Raw genomic sequence first — 21,497 nt, 5'->3', positions numbered from 1 at the left:
AAAATTGAGTAGGTGTCATTTAAAACAATAAACATTAGAAGAATTTAAAAATACTGTTGCATTATTTTCAATTTATTATGCAAATTAAGGAAGGAAATAAATTTCAATTTCAATCCAATTTGTTGTATTTCGGGTAGAATTGTTTATTAATTACATATCAGTTGAGTTACTCTAAAGAAATTAGACGTCTTTAACGTGACAGAAATTTAATGTTTGTCAAGAAAATTTTTCTCCAAGTCATTGATGAAAGGAAAATTAAATATCAATGCTGAAAATGAGATATGAAATGGCAGAGTATGACGAGTATCGTTTTCAAATCGCTAACTAAGTTTAGGTATTGAAATGTATTTGTAACGTTAATTTTTTGGTACGGTTGCTATAAAAATACCAAAATCCACGGACGAACGTTGATGTTTGAAACTTGATACCGTGATATTCCGGAATAGAAAACATGCGACTCATAGCGTTTCACCAACATCCATGGATATTTCTCGATCCGATGTTGTTTTGACGGCGTGGATTTGGTCATTTTAGCTTGAGCATACACTACCGCCCAAAAATATTTGATCACATACAATATGTACTCACTGTTTACGGAGGGTAATAAAATAAAATCCTGTATAGTCTGTTCTACTGTAACTCCCAACTACTTCACCGTTTCCCTCCCTTATTTCATTAAGCACGCAGAAATCTCAACCATTCTACCACAATTTTTTTCGCCGATTATTTCTTTATATAGAATTTGTATTTGTTCTTTTTCATTCACATCTCTATAAAAATTCAGATGCAGTAATGGAACATTAACTAACCGCTTGATAATTTTTCCATTACTACAATTGCTACGGCTGTTTTGCTTGTAATAATTTTAAAAAAGTTAGACTAATTATTCGTTAATTTCATTATGTTTCTCTTTCACTACACAATTACACGCATGATAGAAATATTTATTAAAAGAATTTCAGGCATTTATGAGAAAAAAAAGATTAGAACATGTGATTTTTAATTAATCGAACTCATCTTGTCCTCTAAATAATCTTAAGGATAAATCAATTGTAGTTGGACCCCTGTTTCTTGCAATCAGTAAAGATATTAATTTTTCATACAGAAGATCCAGTGTGTACTTACTAAATAAAGTTCAATTTACGTTCAGGTTTAATCTTTGCCAAGATACATCAGTTCATCTTACTTTATAGTCGTGCTTAACATTTAAACTCAACATGTTGTTCAATTAAGTGACTATTCGATTAATTCATTTTTATTGATCTTCAGAGAAAGAGTATTAAAACATTTACGACGTTGAGATACAACGTAGACGGAGACATAAAAATGTCAGGAGAAAGTATAAATAAAAAGAAAGAAATCGATCGTTTAGAATCTAGGCCATCGAAGGAGAGAAACGCCTCGCACGAACCAGGCGTACGAACGTAAGAGTTAATGGGTTAAGGGGACCGAATTTTTTCGAGACACCGCGTACATCTGCGGCGCTACACAGCGAATATTTAATACAGCGTGGGGGCGTCGGGACGCTCGGACGGCGGCTCATATTTGTCTAGAAACGGGCAAGCCTGTAAGCTTAATTGGAACCGGCCGACTGTGCCAGTCCTTTTTACGAAAATCCCAACGTTTCGCCGCGATATCGTATTCCTGCGGGTCCTCTTAACGAATTTATGCACACGCTCGTAATAACACGGCTACACCTGCACTCGCAGACACATACATGCATAGACAGAGCCCATCGTGACCCCACCCCCGTCGATATTGTGGTCGTAGGAAGTACAGGTAAGGCGAGAGGTTCCCTCCTTTCGCCCTAATAACACGGCCAATTTATGCGCCGCCGGGATTCCGATGCTTAAGTGAGTTAATGTAAGCACTTCCGGGATTCGTTGCATCATTCCCATGTTGTCGGTTATTTACAGTCCGCTACTTGTTCTCGCTGGACGATGTTTTTAACTGTTCGACGTTGCTCCCCAGCTGCTTTGCAAATATTTGGGACTAGGGGAGAAGTTGCCGAATACGCGCTGCTCGCCATTTCGTTGGTTAATTCGATACTACGAATCTTTATCCTACATAAACGTTTTCTACACCAATTGCACGGATAAAATAGTATATTGACAGTTTTAACCCTTTGTAGTCGGAGCTATTTTAACTTGAAAATTAAACAGTTCTTCTGACCTAGAATAATTCCATTGTATATGATTTTTTTTTTCATTTTGTGAATATGAAATTGATATAATACCTCGTACAACATATTTAATAATGCAAACAATATTGTGAATAATGATGCAGCAATTTATAGTGATGACTCTGAGTCACCCCTCGGCTGCTGAGGTTTAAATTCTTTCAGTCTTCCTGTTATTTTATATTTTACTTAATTTTGTCATAAATGTGCATAAAATCTTAACAATCAGGTAGGATTGATGTAACGACTGCAGATTTTTGTGTAGAATAAGAGTTATTGCACTAATACAAGATCAGGCTTCAAGAACAAATGCTTCAGACATTAATTTCTTTTCTTAAGAATTTATAGCTTCTTCAAACGTTTTCACTGTTTTACATCTGATCTACTATAATTTCTGCCATAAATGCATAAAATCTTCAATCTAATAATAAGCTATATCACTTTTAAAACTGCCTCAATTAGATTTTGTTGCAGCGTTTCTCAAAATTGAGCGGCGTGGAAGTTTTAATGCGTCGTAAAGTAATAGCTGCTACCTTACACGGAAGTTAGAAAACTGATTAACCATTAAAAAAGAGCGATGCAACATTGACGTAAAAGTTCTCAATAAACATAATTCAGACTATTCTACTGATTTTCATCATTTTGAAATCGTGTGATTTATTTCAAAGTATTAGAAATTGTTCGTAGAAATTTAGTGCACGTTAGTTATTAAATGCAAAATGAATTTTGGTAATGATTTTACTTGGTAATGGTGTCTTGATGACTTACCAAAAGTAGTACTGAATACAAATATCTTATTACTCTGCTAATTATTAATTATGAGCCTAAATTTATGCTTCCTCTTCTTAACAACTACTTAAGATATTTACATAAATGATAAGTATTCATATTTTACACGTTTCATTTTTGTTATCGCTTTTGTACAGAGTACCACGGTCAATTCTCGATTTTTTATTCAGAGAACTCTTTACCGACGACCTACATGTCCGTCCAAGTCCCGTGCTTGTAAATTAACATATAAATCTCCCCAGCCACCTACGGTAACAGCTGAGAAAGCTTCTCTCCGGATAAAGACCGTAGGAAACGGAATAAAAAATTTCGAGAAAACTCGGTCGATTCGTCCTTTCGAAGGAGACGAAGGAAGAGCAGAAGATTCCGCGGATCAGCTCGCAATTATATTCGGAGCTCGTCCTCTTATATCGCGGCGAACCATTTCCATTATAATTGCACCCTGCAGAGCAAACGATCAACGTTTGCTGGGAAATGGCGAAATTGTCCCAATATCTCGGTATGCATGAACCCACTGTCATCGCGTGGCGAGAGTTTCGCGATGAAAACTGTATCGCAACAGTCCACCATCGATCGTTCGAACAAAAATGTCCGGGAGATAGAGAGAGAAATAAAAATAGGTGTGAAGAATCACCTTTAAGGGAGCACCACTGTGCTCCACGGGCTTTCGCATTTTTCATTCGTTATTTACTTGCCACAGCACTTTACATTCATTACTTTTTAACGTGAATTTATTTTAATCATTTTATCTAGTGTTGCAATGACAATCTTCTGGATTCCAACAATGCACAGTGTTTTTTAACACAAAACATTTAATGAAGATTTTATCAACAATTCACAGTAACGTTGCTTAATATATTAACTCTTTGAGGACAATTCTTAATCACAGTTATCAGCATTTGTAAACAGTCAGATCCAAAAAATATTAGAACATGAAATTCCCGATTCTCATAATTACCCTGAACTCATTTTAAAGCTCGAAGCCACTACTTAAGCAAAACAGTATTCATTATCCTCTAAAATATTTCTACATGATGTAACAGGTGGAAAACTAGAGACCAATTTTTCCAAAAAATTGTTCTCATAAACGAGGGTACAACAGATTTCAAGACTGAAGCTTCCTCTTTATAACGACTCCTTAAAAATTGATGTACGATTTTTTTTCACTGATTTATAGAACAAAAAACGAAGACCTAGTTCAGACGTGTAATGGTGTAACTTATACTCGTGAATTCGGCGGCACACCTCTCATTTAAAGCTCGATAAAACGACTATAAAATATCGTACGTAACTTTTTCAGGTGTTGTTGTGAAGAGGAAGCTTCAATCTTAAAATCTGTAGCAGTTTCAGCCACGGAAAAAAATTTTCAAAGTTTTCACAGACGCTTAAATTTACAGAATTTTTGAGGAAAAGCGCGTCTTCTATTTCTCACCTGCTACATCATCAAAAATATCTTAGAATAATAATTTTTTACGAAATTATCACAGTTTAAGAATAAATGGGTAGAATTAATATTTACAACTGAACAAAACGTTATAACGTAATAATTTTTGGTTTTGATAATGACAATCTCGTTACATGGCGGATCGATGTACAATTGGAGAAAGTCGCTCGACACTTCGTATTGCGACTCGGATCGTCCCGGATGTCGTGAAGTGACTCGTTAAATTCGGAGAGGTGAAGAAAGCGACTCCAGGTCCGCGAAACCACGGAAGGAAATTCCGTTTTGCGATTCGAGCGATTCGAAGGGGGTCGCGTGGTTACGTTGGCAAATGGATTGACGAATCACGGGCAACCGGTGTTTGCCTTTGTCGACCACGCGTAACGTTGAATCCGCCGTTGATCGACGATTATCGTCGGCGACGTGCGTCGATCCACAATCGCCGTCGACGAACTCTAGCATTAGCGAGCCATTCAGCGCGACGCGTGCCGTCGCTCCATCAATCTACGATCCATGGTCCAAACAGACGTAATCAAAATAATGGAAAAAAAGAGTCGATCCACCGGAAACAGGATACAAACCTCGATCGCGACACGCCGGAAACGATTTCTTATTTTGTACTGATAAGACTGACGGTGTAAACATATTTTGAGATTGTCGAGTTTTAGCGTTTTTTAACAAGCAGGTTCAACATTATTTAATCAGTTTGTTTTAGTGACAATAAGGGAGCCAAATTATTGGGTCATGCATCGAAGAATGAGAATTGTCTTCCATATTTTTAGGAGGTGCTTTTAGAGCTCTCATTTTATGCACTTGTAACAAAACTAAGTAGATCGAGAGTGCAAAATAGTAAAAATATTTAAAGAATTTTTAAAAATATTGTACTATTTCCAGCGTTAAATAATTGTTAAAAAAAGAAATAAATGTCTATGTAGCTCCTATAGCTTGAAATTAATATAGACTATTTTTATATATGCATACAATATAAATCCTCTATAGCCGCGACAGCCACGGGTGATTTGGTCGCATCTATCGTATAGGCTAGCTATTTTTTTATCTCCAAAGGCTGAGTCGAACGTAGAGAAGGCAACGCGTGTAAAGAGAGACCACGCGAGTCTCTTTCTTTCCGACACGCTGTCCTTCCTTGCGCCCGAAACGTCCATCGTCAAATAAACCACTAAATACAGTTGAAATTATATCGTGTTTGGTATCATCTTGCATTAGAAAAATGCCACGAATATGCTGGTTAAAGTTCCATAAAAAAATAATTAAAAGTGAAGAAGATTAAATATTGGTGTTACATTGTGATGACGTACGGGCGTTTGAACTGTGCCGGCGACTGCGACTCTCCGCGTCGCGTTAGTAGTGGTTCACACCGATATACCAAGCCGAGATTAGATTATTAAGTTGGGGGGATATTCTTGGTCGCATCTATCGTATAGAAATTGTTGCGTCTATATAGGATTTACTGTAATATTTATAAATATAAAACAGTATATAGATATCCATTTTTGTGGTTTATCTTTCCGTATTCCACATTTTAAAAATATGAAAGGAAATTTGTACTATTTATGATATTGATGAGTAGTCTGCGGATCATTTATAATAAATACAGTCATATGCAAAATTGTAAAGACGTGATCCTCAAGTTATTAAAATTATGAAAAGAGTCTAACTTCTATATCCTGCAATTGACTTGGACAATTTTTATTTTGCATAAAAATTCGAAGTCTAGCACCACATGAAAAATGTTCCGTAAAACTTTATACACCCATTTCGTAATCTGCAATCGCAATCTCTAGGACAGTATCATCAGTTAAGAACCTCCCTATATAATTACACCCACAGGACGGAAATTACAGTCCAAGAACTGTTATTCTACCGTGAAATTGGTAGACACCGAAAGCCCAATGAACGTCTGATTCATAAATCGTCGTGGCAACGACGTGTTCGTGACACCGAGCAATATTTCCAAATTAATTTCCTTTACCAAGGCCATTCGAGAAGCTAATAAGCTACATCACGTTGGTGTCTTTGACGAATATCGTGTGGTTCACGCTGAGGAAGTATTTACCGTCGTCGAAACAGTATTCAATCGGCTTGCAAATTTCGTCGAAGGACCACGCACTACGACGATACTTAATAGAACTGGGGAGAATGGGGATTGTAAACATGATAGGAAGTAACTGGATACATCACAATACATAACAAATTCATTTAGAATTACGCAAAATTTAATTTCCTCACTAACGATCTCGCTGTACAGAAAATAGAATGTTAAATGAAATTTTCCATTTTGAAGAATCGTATCACGGAAAATCGTAATTCCTTAGGAAAGCCCTCCCTTATTTTCTTGCCCAGTGAATATTGCGAATAACGCGACCCATTAAAATTTTCTAAACCCTCCAGTTATTAGTGCATAAATTTTCCAAAGATAAAATAAGATATCAAATTTTGCTGGAAGAAATGAAGGCTTCTTATGTTAGTATGTGTATGCATATAACCGGGGGAACGCATTAAGAAATTACGGTCGAAATGAATATAATAGATTTACGTTTAACATTTCAGAACTCGAACTGTTCAATAATTTCTTCCTCAATTAGGAAACTGGTAGCAATCCTGGAATCGGTTCCACGCTTCCCCGGTTCTGTTCGCTGTGTACCTTACAGTCTAGACTTTCCGGTCTAGCACGCACGGCAATGGCTCCTGGGATTTTAATCCACCGCCCTTGCGATTGCTGAATCGCCGATAAGTTATCAAAAGAGGATAAATGGTATAATATCGAAGGAAACGGGTTTTCGAATTTTTCCGAAAGAAGAAAACCCATATACACGTAAATGTTTCCCTTCGAGGCAATTTTGGATCATGAATCGCTGATGAAACGTATCGATATTCATGTAATAAACAGTCTAATAAGAACTCATTGATTGTGTAGAATATGCGCAATATTATATTTCAAACATTTCGACATGCATAAATAATGTCCATTTAATATGTACTCTTTATTTAACATGCGTCTACACGAAACTTTCAGCTTATTTTAGTATTGATTACTTTCTGTCAACATCAAGTATTAATACCAATTAATAACAATTATGTATGCTTTTATTACACATAGAGAATATTCCAAAGTTTTGAACTGCATCGAATACACAATACGGTACACAAAAATTATTTTATGGAGAGCGATTATTTTGTAAACGGGGGAAAAATTAATTTTTTGGTTCAAGGAAAATTTCCTATGTATTATTTGCACATTTTGCAATATTATAAATATGGCTGCTTGAAAGATACCATAATTAATCAAATGATTACTGCAATGTCAACATTCTCTCGTATTTTACGTTGTATAATTCTTTATTATATTATTCATGCTGACAGAGTATACTTCTCTGTGACATGTTTTCTTTCGTCACAAATCAGAAGCTTAAGGTCTCGATTGAGGAAGACGTATCATCCAAATTACTTTCAACTCGACGGTAGTCTAGCGACGTTTGTATACTTACAAATGACAGCAATCACGAGCGTTGTGCTATGTCTGTGGTCTAAGTGTTTCGAATTGGTTACGACTGATTGGTGTCCAGCTGCGTTCCTTTATGAGTGAATGGTGGTTTCGCTGATGATGTCTTCTGTCTGAAAAAAGATAATAAAACACCTCAACACAAAGACAGCCTATCTGCTTTATGAAGGCCACTGCCTTCTTCATTCTTTCATAATTCGGGTTTATGATATCCGAAATTAATGGGTCTAATACTGTTCGTAATTGAATACAAGGTTCACGAATTAGAGAACAATACCCAGTCAATTTATATAATTATATTTTTTAATAATTGAGTAGCGAAATTCCTGATACGATAATCTTTCTGATATCATAAATACAGTGAAATGAATAATACTGTTGAAATATCATTTGAATTTTATCGTCATATTTGTGAAAATCACGACAAGTTCATCCATACTTTCATTTACATTATATTTATCTAAATAAATGTAAAAATGTCACACGTAATATCGCGAATCCTGTCGTTATTTCTTTCTGTCAGAAGCGATTAATATTACAAGATAAATCATCCTAACAATGACAACCGTGGTAATTTGGAACCACTGAAAAACCAAATTATTGCCACATGTGCCGTAATTCGGAATAAATCATCGATTTCCGAATATTTACAAAAGCCCCTCCGAAACGTCGATGCAAAACGTGTAGTGTCGCAATCACATATGTATAATAATTTTTATAAAATTTGTTTCCCGTAAATTTTAAACATTTCGACGATACTCGACCATGTGAAAAACGTCAGAAAATATTTCGGAATCAGTCGCACGTTTTCATCCCTGGAAGAAAAAAGATATACGTATTAGCAAAAATTGAAATATAACTGGAAAAAAATGGATTAGGTAACATGACAGAGAGAGACATAAACATTAGGTTAAGACAAATTCTAATATTTTCAATTTACGATTATTGAGATTGTAAAAATGCATCCATGAAGAATTATTTAACAAATTTATTTTTCTTTGGGTATATATTATTTAAAAAATGGCTATACATTTGGAGATAGTCACATTCTTCTTATTTTTATAAAGTAATGTCAAATAGTCGCACCTATTGCTCCATAAACCTAGGGTTCAAATTTAAGGTTACATTCAAAGTTAAAAATCAGGACATTCGTTCCATGTCGAAAGGTCAAACAATCAGAAAAAATGCGATCTACCACATTCTCAGCAATAGCATTAGCCTGTTTGTCGCGACACAAAAATACCCGACACTCTTCGAAAATCCGGGAGCCAATAACCAAAACGAGCACGAGAAATCGGCGATAGCGAATCATGAAACACTCGTTCGATCGGCTACAGGACTTCTTTCGGCGGCGATCAGCGTCGCAGGAACATCGCGTCGAGCTCTCCCGGTAAACGAGATTCGCTGAAAATCCCTCGCCGATAATGCAATCGCGGAGAAGCCAATATTGGCGGGAAAAAGGAGCGTGGGGGTTGCCGAGGACGGGAACACGCGGACGGATTAAGGTCGAACAAGACAAAAGGAAGAGCTAGCTGCCGAGCTGGCTGGTTCGAATTCGACAAGCAGGGTCGCATCCGGAGACTTCGGGGACAAAGTTTACCTTCGGCGCAACACTGCGCTGGGATAACCGTAATTAACATTATAGACGAGGCCCTACGCAACAAAAGTTATTCTTTAGATAACGGGGAATTAAGTAAAAGCTCCGTAAAACGCAATAATATTGAAGTATGTTACGTTGGTCTTAGAAAACCATGGTAAAATTGCAATTATTTTATTCAATGATGATCAGTGTTGGGCAAATTTTATTTTAAATAATAAGTAAACGTGTGATTTTAATTGCAAATAATAACTAAACTTTTTATTTTAATAAAAATTATATAAATAATTCCAAAAATGATGTATTTATTATTTCTTATTTGCAAATAAAAGATTATTTATTATTTGGACTGAGGGGGAAATCAATTAAATAGTTTTTGGTCTTCTCTTATCTCTTGTATTTTGTATATGTATACAATGAACACGTGGCGAAATGAATATCGTGATTACCCGTATGTATAATATTTACGTAAACACAACTATTTTTTGTACCAATTTGCTTGGGTCTGTTGCACGTGTTGTCCATCTGCCGGAGTTGAAGTTGTCGGAGCATGGTGGTTGTAAATAATCGGCCGATTCGGAGTTGATCCGTGCGTGTTTTTTTTCTGCTATAGCAACCTTTTCAGGTATACCGCCAGTGGTCGGGCTCGTCCGGAGGGCGGATTAATGAATGAAAATACAATTAAATTTCTGATTTGCTAATACAAATAATAATTGCAAATTGTATTTGTAAATAACAATTAACTTTATTATTTTAAATAAATTCATTTAGACTTGCTCAAATAATAGATAATTATTTTTTCGTTTTATATGAATATCTAAATAATAAATAACTTTTTATTTAAATCATTATTTATTTAAATAAATTTTTTTATTGCCCAACACTGATGATGATTATAGCAGTAAGACATAGTGTTGAACCAAACAGACAAACATTGACTTACTGCACTTTTGAATGCAAGTGATACGGCTCATTTGTTCCTGTAAATATGTATTGAGCTTTTAAACTTTCACAGTTTCGAATATCGGTGGACGAATATGAATGAGGAACATTTTAGTTGACACAGAAAATTTGTTACTAGATCTGTCTTTTATTAAACAGTTCTTCGCATTTACCACTTTTTGGACCGCGGCCCACAAAGTGTTACACTGACAATTTAAAAATGTCGAGTCACACACAACGCGGGAGTACAAAGGGTTAATGAGAGTCACTGTAATATTGTCCAACTAGCTAGCTTCATCTCAAAGAATCCTGTTCACCTGCGGAATGTTCAATGGTGAACCCAAGAAACTGCAATTGGTCGGAATTACAAAGAAAATACTACAATTTGTTCACAACTTCTCCATGTGGGCCTATATTAAAAATATAAAAATTACATTTTCAGTTAAAATAGCTCCGACTACAAAGTGTTAAAAATGTAAACAATACGCAGAAATCTCCAAGAAACTAGGATCATCACAATACAATATGGTAAAGGGGGATCGAAATACATGAAAAATAGATGACCCCGTAAAACATCCCTTTCCCTCATCTATTTGAAATACATACGTCGCGAAAATGAATTCTGGCACGTTTCTCGGACCAGTGTGGAGTGCGTCGCGCAAAGACGCGTGAGGGCTGACTGCTCCTCTCGTAGTGCCCCGTCCGCTCCCTCGCCTCATCTACCCTGTTCGCGCCGCCCTCCCACCGCGCCCTCGCCCCTCCCTCGCACTCTCGGCCCGTAGTCCTTTCCCCCTCCATCGAAATCGATGCTACTCGCGATCCGCGAGTTCAGTCTGCGACTGGCCACCGCGTGTGCGACTTCGCTCCCTCTTTTTCGCATTGTTGTTCCCGAGCAGCCTGTGTCGGACGAGCAACCCCTACGCCACCCTGCGGCACGGTACGGTTCCGCGTACGCGAGCGTCGATCCGCGTTCCAGAGACTGTGAAACGCGAGTAAACACAACACCGATCTATCCGTGCACCAGTTGGCCAGCGTCTATACAGCAGCGATAGATCGTCGATCACGTGCGTCGCCCGGCGACCGTGGAACGTCGAGGAAGCCAGAACCCAGGGTGGATAGATCGCAGGAAGATCCTCGGGATGAGGACCGTCCCAGTGATTAAGAGGACGCTGCGATCCGCCCTGGTTCGACGCAAGGTCGGAGAACGATCCTGAGGCGATCGGATGTCTGGCGAGGCGCTACCGTCGAGGATAGCAGACAGCCGCGGCGGCTGTCACCGTGCGAGATTTCTGATCGGGTGAGTGGACCAGTGAGGATTCAGCTTGCAGGGACTCAGTGAAGGATCCGTTGGATACCGAGCCGTTGAATGGGAGATTCTCGATCAATTTCTTGATGGAACGGTTGAGTCGAGGTATGCCAGGAAATCAATTAACAACGTTTACAACGCACACACCGTCCGGGCAAACAGCCGGGACAGCGTTTGACGTTTTTCAAATTAACGAGGCGGTAGCGAATCGAGCGGGATGTTTGCCCGGGGCTCCCGGGTGCCGCGTAATTAAATGATATCCGTTCTAACTGATTTCGGTTATCGCGAAATATCCCGGAAAGGTAAACCGTCGATGTAAAGCCGTGACAAGGCCTCTGACAGCTCGTGTATACGCGCACTCTGAGCCAGTGGAAGAGGTCAGCCGTTGGTCAGCCCGCAGCCCGGATTCATTACCGACGACCGTCATTCTTCCGTTTATTTACTCGGCGCCTCCGCGGAGTTTGTGCGCATCGTTGTCGGGGAAAAAATCTCCCGTTTCGAGATCAAAGCTCGTGAACCGGAAACGCGAGATCCATCGGTCGGAATAAATTTAATATCGCGGAGGTCGCGTCTCGTCCGCTCATACACCACCCAGCTAACTTCACCTGTAAATTACATAAACATGTCATGCAAATGCCGCTAATTCACACGGCGAGGCTGAACCAGAAACTTCGCCGCTTCGACCCCGCGGAGCTTAGGCGCCCAGCAGAAACGCGGGAAACCTCGACGCTTCTTGCACAGTCATTTTAATACCACGTTCGACAGACCGTGATATTCATTTTACCGGGAATATGATACTTGAGGTTCGCCGAATTTAATGATCACTGATCTCTCGGCGAACAGCTCCGTTAACCCTCGCGCTGCAATTTCTTTCGTAACTGTGCTCTCGGGGAACCTTTATCGATAAGAACTTGCTGCGAGAAAAGGAACCGTGTCGTACGAACGCGTTCACTAGGAAGATTCAATGAATCGCTAACTGCGCCAATATTATGCTCGCATGTCGCTCACAAGAATAATTAAACCTTTGTGCGACATTCTTGATGAGGCTGTGGATTATACAGCAGAGTTCTATATGAATTTAATATAATATACTTCATACAACAGACATTATATTGCACGTATCGATTATTCTGTCGAACCTGTTCGTTGTTCGGTCAACATCTCAGCTATTCACTCATCAATTTATTAGTAACTATTTGGTTTACTCAACGATCAAGTTGAGTCTTGGAAAAACAGCTTCGCAGGACTACCAGACGAGAAAAATTAAAATTCGCTGCATGTCTCGTTGCAGTTAGCGATTCAGATAGCAGATAGCAGAGGAATATTTTATTTCGACTCGGAAGTGAACGATTCTCGCTAGCAACACTGCGAGCACCGAGAAGTCAACTGTCTATTTTTTAACCCAGATCTTGTGTCAATACGACACTTCTGTTCTTATCTGTTTCCGCAAACACAGTGCAGATTACAACAGTGTGCCACGCGTATCGCTCTATCGTTTTGCAAACAGTGCCTGCGGAAGAGAAATTTCAACGACAGAATTTGCAACTTTGTTATAATTCTCGTGTCGCATCGACGGTTAATATCTCCGAAAAATAACAATATTGTCGAGGGATTTCCAGGGAACGTTCGCGCGAATAAATTTGGTTAACAGTTTCACGGAAGCGCGGCAACGTTTTGAGCCGTCAGTTGGTTCCAGTGTTAAACTTCCGTTTGAAACGTGTTCACCGCGAGCCCGACACGGTATTATAAGACGAGAGAGGGGTTGGAAGTGAGCCTTGACGTCGAGGAGCGATGAATTGTTCTCCGTAAGAAATTTCGTTCTCTCCTCTTGTCCCAGCTATCTTTTTTCTTTCTCTCTCGGGCGTTTCATCCGCGGATGTCGTGACGGTTCCCGGGGTTCGTGACGGTGATACGCGAAAGTTTGTTAATTAATTGCTTTGGAAATATAATCCGCGTGGAGTGTCACTAATCAGGGAGAAACTCGGTCGGACGTTGACGGGCATGTTTGCTGCACCTATCACGTAGGGGGATGGAAATGTAATTTGCCGGGATAGAGTTAGCCCCGTTGAATGCCGTGGCCAAGCTTCACCCGCCTATTCTGCCCATCAACCCCAATCTCCTCGCGGCGCGCCACCCATTGATCGCCACTCCGGATTTTGCATGTAAGGATCAAGCAAGCGGTGCGCGCCCGGCCGAGGGTGGAGACTTCAACTTCGCGTGGAGAACGCGAACGTTCGGGAGGCAAACGGCGAGACACACCGAGGCTCATCGCGTTCCACCTCGTTTTCACGGAAACGCGATCGAATTGCGTTCTTCTTCGTGCCCGGTACTTACACGAGCCCCAGAGAAATTCTGTAACGCTACGTCTTTTGTGAGTGAACCTTCAAAAGGCCCGACTTGTCACCACAATGGCCAAGGACAAACTTGGGAAGTTTGCGTACCATGTTGGTTGTTTTTTTTTTTTATTGAGCCACTGAAACCTATTATAGGTTTATTTCAGCTTTAACAATTATACATTAGGCTTACAGTTAGTGCACAACGACAGTCTTAATAATCGTTAGAGATAAATTCGCAGACTTTAACATTTCAGCAAAGAAAATGTCCACTTTTAATGGTAGAAAAGCTTAATTTTGCGCAGCTTATTTACTAATTTAATTCATTGGGGATCATATAGACGACACTGCCATAAAACATGATCTAAGTCCTCGGATCTATAATTACACTTAGAAGTAGGATCATTAACTATGGATATAAAACCCGTTTTGATTGTAGTAAGCAAATTCTTGAGCCATGTTGGTTGTATAGGTATATGTATATACAGCAAGTCCTTCCGCGGTTAATTCGTTCCAGAGCTTTCCGCGCAAGTCGAATAGTGCCTGAGCACCACCGCTGGAAGCTTATTAATACGATCTCATTTGAAAGGAATATTCAAATAAACCAATTATGTTTATGGAAAATTTATCACTCGTAAATAGCTGAAAGCCTACGCTGTACGCAAGCAAACTAAGAATCCGCGTAAAACGGATCCACGAAAGTCGAGGACTTACTGTACACTCCCCGAAGTTTTTGGTAAATTCTTATTATTTCGTAGGAATGAAAAATTTGTGTTTGGTACCATATTGGAATTAAGGAAGTACGAAATTTCTATAAAGCCACTTGTTAATTTTTCAAAAATTAACGCATAGCCACGTAATTTTGTTTTCACAACTACAAACATATGTGTACAAAAAGCACATGTGGTAATGCGAAATACTTTGAACCGCTATTTTCTCTCATTTTATCTCTTTAAAGCACCGTCAAAGAAGCTTCCTGTGTTGCAAAATACCTTCATTCTCAGAGCCTGCTTCAGCAGCATCTTTATTTCTACGCTCCGGTTTTTTCAAAGAAACTATCATTTTTATTTGTTCACTCTTTCAGCAGCGTGCTTTTACGAAATTCTACGATATTCAGCATTTTTCAGGTTCTATCTTGAATCTTGCACCTCTTCAGCAAAAATGTAGTGATATAACAAGAGTGTCTCCGATTCTCTAACAGTGCAGCGTTAGGATAAAACCGTGTTGCAGAAATGCTGCGTTACGCGAACAGGAGTTGCCTGTACTTTGTAACGACAGAAGTATCAGTGCCTCTATGCGGTTGGTCACATTTCATTCTTCGTGAAAACACGATCGGATTGTATTCTTTGTGCACCGGATTGCGAGCATTCTTTAATCCTTGTGCAGCGTTCGGGAAATCGTAACAATCACATTTTTAGTTAAATTCTATAAAAGTTGACGTCCAATTCAGCACAATGTCAAAGGGAAAGAATGCTTCTATAACCTCAGCGTCACATATAGTAAGCAACAAAAGTATCAGTACACGAGGATGACGACCGTTCAATGTAATGTTATCGATTTTTTAATAAATATAACACGCATACAACAGATAGTAATTTTTTAATTAGTACATTTTGTTGACTTTAAGCAGATCTCTAGAGAATAATGTTCTCCGAATTCTATAAAGGCTTTTAAGGGGCCTATTCACGATCAAGCATGTTGCGCAACAATTATTGTGCAGCATGATGTTACGCAAATCCAAAGTGTATTCACGTTGACACATAATTTGAGCAATCGTTCAGTTTTTAACTTCGTAGTGATGAGACTCGTCTGACAATATTTGTGCAACACTGCCATTCACAGTACAACACGGTACAAACGCAAACCCGTTTGTTGTGTATAAAGTATCAAGAAATTCTGATTTTAAACAACTTTATTTTACAAAAATTGAACGTACACGAGTGCTATTGCATAGTTCGGCTGGTTCGTATGGTCATGACCCACCGATTCAACTTCCTGCAAATACTAGGGTACTTCAAACTAATTTTTTCCGAAAACAAAGCCTCGGACGAAAAAACATTCTTTCTGTTCGACTTATTTTTTCATGCAGATTTACCTCCTTGCAGTTGGTACTCCTAGATTTCACGTACCACATCAAATATTCGACCGTCGAGGTCACGAAAAAAATTTCTCGCGGTCACGTATGCAGCGCAGCAATCGGCGGGATTTCGCTCATATTCGGTCTGTAAAAACTGTTTAATGGAAAAAGTATAGAGGGCGGAAATAGTGAAAAGATGACGTGGTCGCGATTCCGCAGGACGTGCGTACGCGGAACGGGCGCGGGCCGACGATTTTCGAGCATTACATGGAAACGGTTTCAATGTCGGATGCGTCGACGAATTCGCTAGGTGGTTAAGCTGGCAGTTACGATTAAAAGCTCGAAGCTTGCCTGGGCCCCGTCGTCCATTTGCATATAGGAAGCTCCGTATAAATTCTGCGGTTATACTGCGTCAGAAGCAATAACATAGGAGAGAGGACGCATCGCGCTTTAACACGCGTGGTACCTGGAAAACGCTCGCGATTGGACGTGTGCCGGCGTGTAAACGATTGATCACGGCTATGCTCTACGGATCCGAATGTGTCGATCTATACATATATACATATACATATATATATATATATATATATATATATATACAATATATATAGATATATATCGACGGATTTTACCGTAGCATTTCCAGGTTCGCGGCGCGGCGGCCGAATCGATTCAGAGGAGATACTTTTCAGCGCAGGAAATATTAAACTTTAGCACCGACGCCCGAACTTACAGCGAAGCATTTCGTCGAAACTACTTCCCCGGGAATGAAATTCTCGGCGAGCTCGATTGACACGGACTTCTGAACGAAAATTTTGAATGGAATACGACTTCTGTATTTATTATGGGATTGGCTCTCCCACCCGATGCATGTGTATTCTCAGTAGCTGAATCTCTTTTATGCGGACGTTCGGTTCCTCGGATAGCTCGGTTCCTCGCGCCGCGCAAAGCACCTACTGCTCCCCGTAAGACGAGCACCGTTGTTTCGCAATGGTCTGACATGTGCCGATTTATTTGCACCCACACGGCTTTCAAAAATCGTTGCACCATGCTATTTCACTTGTTTTTGCACTCTGGCGAACTGTGGGAGTTTTTACGAACATGTGATCAATGGGACTAACAAACTGTGTATGTTTTGCAATTTTTAGTGAAAAAACAAGTGAGTTATTTCTATTAAACGTTCATGATTTTTCAGGGTAATATAGATATTTTTTGGAAATTATTGTTAATATGTGATTGTTGTGATCTTTTAAGAAGGTTGTATCCATTAAAAGAGTATTATTTACATGATAATAGACAAAGTTATTGTTTAACTAATGTGTCAGTTAGTTAGTGATTGCAAAACTGAATTGAAATTGGCAAAGATTGATTACGGGGTTCAACTCGTACGTATATTACAGAATTTTAAGCTCGAAATGAAATTCAAAATCAACCTTAAAGCATAATTAATTAGAGGCAATCGTCCATGAAACGAAGAAGATGTTGAACCGTGGAGCACAAATTCTGGTGCGCAATTACATATTTTAATTTAATCTTAATTAAAATATTTTGATATTTGCAAACCACGATTCATTCAGACTATTGCGTGGCAGTAATTACAGTTTGCACTCACTGTATTATAATGTTAATTGGTCGTTTCGATCGTGACTAGGCCGAAGTAGATTATTTGACGAATTGCACAGTGTAACGACTAGACTGCGGATCTTTATCAAGAAACATTTTTGAAGAAATGCTGGAGTATCAAATTCGTCAGAATTTAGTACGATTTTCATTTATTTCGGACCTACAAATGTTATTACTAGACTGCGGATCTTTATGTAAAATAAAAATGTTTTAACGACTTTGTTACACTAGAAGCAACATTACAACATTCTTGAATTTTTTAAATCTTCTGCCGTTTTATATTTCGCCCAACCAATTTCTTCATAAATGCCATAAAGATCCGCAGTCTAGTTATTACCAATGAAAATAGAATTTTATCTGGTACCACTTTCTTAAAATTTGTCTACAAACATCCGCAGTCAAGAAATGACATTCGTCATCTCGGTTTACAAACTGGTAACGACATGTAAAATGTGACAATTTACAGAAACGTGCTAATAAGAAATGATATACGATGTTCGAGTTAAGAATGCTGCCAATATCCATCCTGGACTGACCGTATTTCTACCGCAGATGCTGCGACGCAGTCGCAAACTGCAATTGCAATTTTTTTTAATGAAACCATACGCGACCATACGGAGCCACTCGTATTTTATGACTTCGCTGGAGCTCATAAATACAGAACGAGCAAGAACAGCGGTCTGTACTGAAATCGGTTTAGTCGAAACGCGAGTCAGGTGCGCGGACGAGCGGGACACTACCATTCCTGAGATCATTATTCTTGCATCTCCGGTCGGTGCACGTATCGAAACACTCAGAAATGCCTGAAAAATATCAGATAATTGATTCCGTTCGCTGCATCGCGGATCTGCAACATTTTTTAACTTGACCCATTACATCCATTTCTATCAAAAATTGATGAGAGTAAAATCAAATTGATGTACTGAGAGATCCTCGGTGATGAATACACTGAGGATTTGATGCATTTATGACAAAAATGAGTGGTTGTAATTTGAATGGCTAATTGAAACAATAGAAATCAAATTATTAAGAGATCATTTTTATTTTGCATAAAGATTCGCAGTCTATACATGAATTCAGGGAAGTGTTTAGTAATATTCTACGATTTGGTTAATAAGGAATAAAAATGTGTTTACATTGTTATTATCAAAAGCAGAATTTATAGACAGAAATATTATAATTTGAAGTTTTCTGTCGTTCATTCTGGAAAATGGTACTTGTAAACCAAATATTACGTAAATTAAAATTTATTTTAGACATTGCAGATCCCTTTTCGAATAATTTTAACACAGAAGTTATTTCTCGTTTTATTAGTTTTATTACGCAAATAATTCTTTTCTCATTCATTGAAGTTCAATGTATATAACTCGCTTAGATCTACAAAAGGCGTCTCATAAATTTCCATTACAGACACGGATAAAAAAGTTAAAAATCGAGCCAATTACTTTTTTCTTGAAAATTCTAGTAAACTTATCCTTCTAGAGCATGACGCAGTTGAGCGTCTTGCGAGTATCATCTGCGGAGAAGGAAAAATGTGAACCGCGAACCGTGTGAAACCTCGTGAAACCGCGTCAATAAAATCACGCTCAGGAAGCGGAGTAGGCCTAACATTAGCATGCGGTGTGCATTATAGTTGCGGCGCGGCAATACAAATAGGGGTTGCTTCCGGGCGGGACGGTTGCACGGCACCGGTTCACGCATCGCTTACTCATTGCTGAACATCCGGTCGGAGTTGGTACCGCTTTTGAAAGCCGCTAAATTTACTTTAGCTACTGGCGCGACTTTAAAGCCGCGTTTTGGGGGACTAGTCGCGGCAAACGGCCGTTTGATTTCGTGTCGGCCGACGTGCAACCTACCGATGTTAACGTACACCTAGGCACACCCATGCAAATTCGTCCTAATCACATTGTTGCGTGATGGAATGCGCCGAATACCGTGTGCGAAACCTGTTCTTTCGGGACAGGCCTCCATACCAAGCACACTTAGGAAGATTAACAAGGCCTTCTCAAACATTTTTAGGAAATTGCTAGATCTCAATTTTTAGTCAGGCATCTTACGCATTGTTATTAGTATCATAATAACAATACATGTTTTATAGTTAGACGTGCGAAATAAGCTGATCATTTTGCTCATTGAAATTTGTAATTTCATAATAGATATTTATTTCTAAGCAATTTGTTTTACAATTAGTCCCGTTTGAATATTAGGAGGTTATTATTTACAATAGGGAAATAACCTAACTAAAGTTTGTATGGGTCAGTGGAATCTTGGTGCGTTTATCTATGAATAAGTACTGGGTACTTGTAATTAGAAACAGTACTTTATAAGCTTACAGTTAGGAGCATTGCATAGCGTTATTTATGAGAACATCGTTAAACTATCTTTTGCACAGTTTAGCCAGCTGCCAGATAAAGTTCTGATTTTAAATCTTCCAGTTAGCATTCGCTATATCGCAAATACGAATCTCTAATTCGCAGCCTGCATATTCAGTTCCCCAGCATACACAATTTATTTATCAAATTCAATGACAAGATTTAAAACAATGCTCCGAAAGTCGAATGTGAAGCGTAAGTGTTCGAACGTGAGCACAGGAAACGCAAGACGGCAGGCGGTGAATCTTCGATAATTGTTTCCATCTACCCAAGTTTCGCGCCTCGGCAGAATTTCTAATACTTCTTTAACTTCGAATCGAATTCCGACGTAGCTCACGGGTAGAGAGTAGTCTGGCTTTTCGTCGTTTCCGGGATCTTCTGGGACAAAACGTGGCACCTGGTTACGAAATCATCGCAACAACGCGTTGCAACGTGTCGAACTTTTCGCGGATCGAGGCCCCGGCTCCGCCCGAAATCGTGGCCGGCGACTGATGCCCGCGTTTCAATAGAGCACGAAACAATTGATACATAAATCACGCGGTCGCTTGGCCGGCGGCGGGCCGGGGGACGGAATGATTTATCGGGCCGCGCTGTTTTACGAAACTGAAATGACCGAACGTCGAAAAAAAGAGAGCGAAAAAGTCCTCGCGATGCTCCGATTAATCACGTTTATTTACGCGCGATCGGCCGAGGTCAATATTACGCGGCGACACGTGTAAGTGTTTCTCGCGCGATCTCGAGCTCGGTCATAGAACCCTTTCTCATTTAGCGATGGGAATGGTCAAACTCTTTATCACGATTTTCAAGTTTGGGTAGGAACGAAAGTTCGTAGCGTTTTTTTCTAAATTAAAATTGAAAGCTAAAATTCCGATATTTATTCATTTTATTTTCGAGATAACTTCTCGTGTTATTGAATAAATACATGAATTTTGTCGACGATTCATAGTTTGAAAACGCTACGAACTTTTTTTCCAAGCCAATATTCAAAAACTACATATTTACATTGTGACGATTGTTTAAAAACAAACAGTATAACCGTAAGCCCGAACTCTTTTTAAGGTTTGGAGCCTTTACATTTCTAAAGCAGCATTCATTTTCCTCTAAAATATTTTTACACAATGTAACAGGTGGGAACACCGATGACCCATTTTTCCGAAAAATGTTGCAAATTCAAACGTCTGTGAACACCTTCGAAAATTTTTCTCGTACATGAAAGTGCCACAGATTTCTAGATTGAAGCCTCCTCTTTACAACGTCTCTTTAAAAATTGATGTACGATCTTTTCTCGCTGTTTTATAGAACGAAATGGAGGAACAAG

The 21,497-nt window shown here is 39.0% G+C and overlaps 1 protein-coding gene and 1 long non-coding RNA gene across 6 annotated transcripts in view; one reads left to right on the top strand and one right to left on the bottom strand.

Moving 5' to 3' along the window:
- LOC143211887 (uncharacterized) overlaps positions 1 to 11,241 on the bottom strand; it is an 81,226-nt gene extending 69,985 nt beyond the window's left edge. The window contains exons 1-2 of the long non-coding RNA XR_013009561.1: positions 11,075 to 11,241; positions 7,916 to 8,042 (exon numbers count right to left, since the gene is read on the bottom strand). This is a non-coding gene — a long non-coding RNA (uncharacterized LOC143211887). The remainder of the gene's footprint in view (positions 1 to 7,915; positions 8,043 to 11,074) is intronic.
- A 42-nt stretch (positions 11,242 to 11,283) lies between these two features.
- Positions 11,284 to 21,497, top strand: part of LOC143211885 (discoidin domain-containing receptor 2) — a 203,333-nt gene continuing 193,119 nt past the window's right edge. For 3 of the 5 annotated variants that reach the window (XM_076429981.1, XM_076429980.1, XM_076429978.1), the window contains exon 1: positions 11,284 to 11,879. In XM_076429981.1, the coding sequence (XP_076286096.1) occupies positions 11,861 to 11,879 (19 nt within the window). In that variant the 5' untranslated portion in view covers positions 11,284 to 11,860. The remainder of the gene's footprint in view (positions 11,880 to 21,497) is intronic. The other 2 variants (XM_076429982.1, XM_076429979.1) reach the window with 1 other exon arrangement.

This window comes from Lasioglossum baleicum, chromosome 9, assembly GCF_051020765.1.
Source record: "Lasioglossum baleicum chromosome 9, iyLasBale1, whole genome shotgun sequence".
NCBI lineage: Eukaryota > Metazoa > Arthropoda > Insecta > Hymenoptera > Halictidae > Lasioglossum > Lasioglossum baleicum.
The sequence above is the reverse complement of the archived record's forward strand: the minus strand, read 5'-3'. Positions and strand labels throughout refer to the sequence as shown.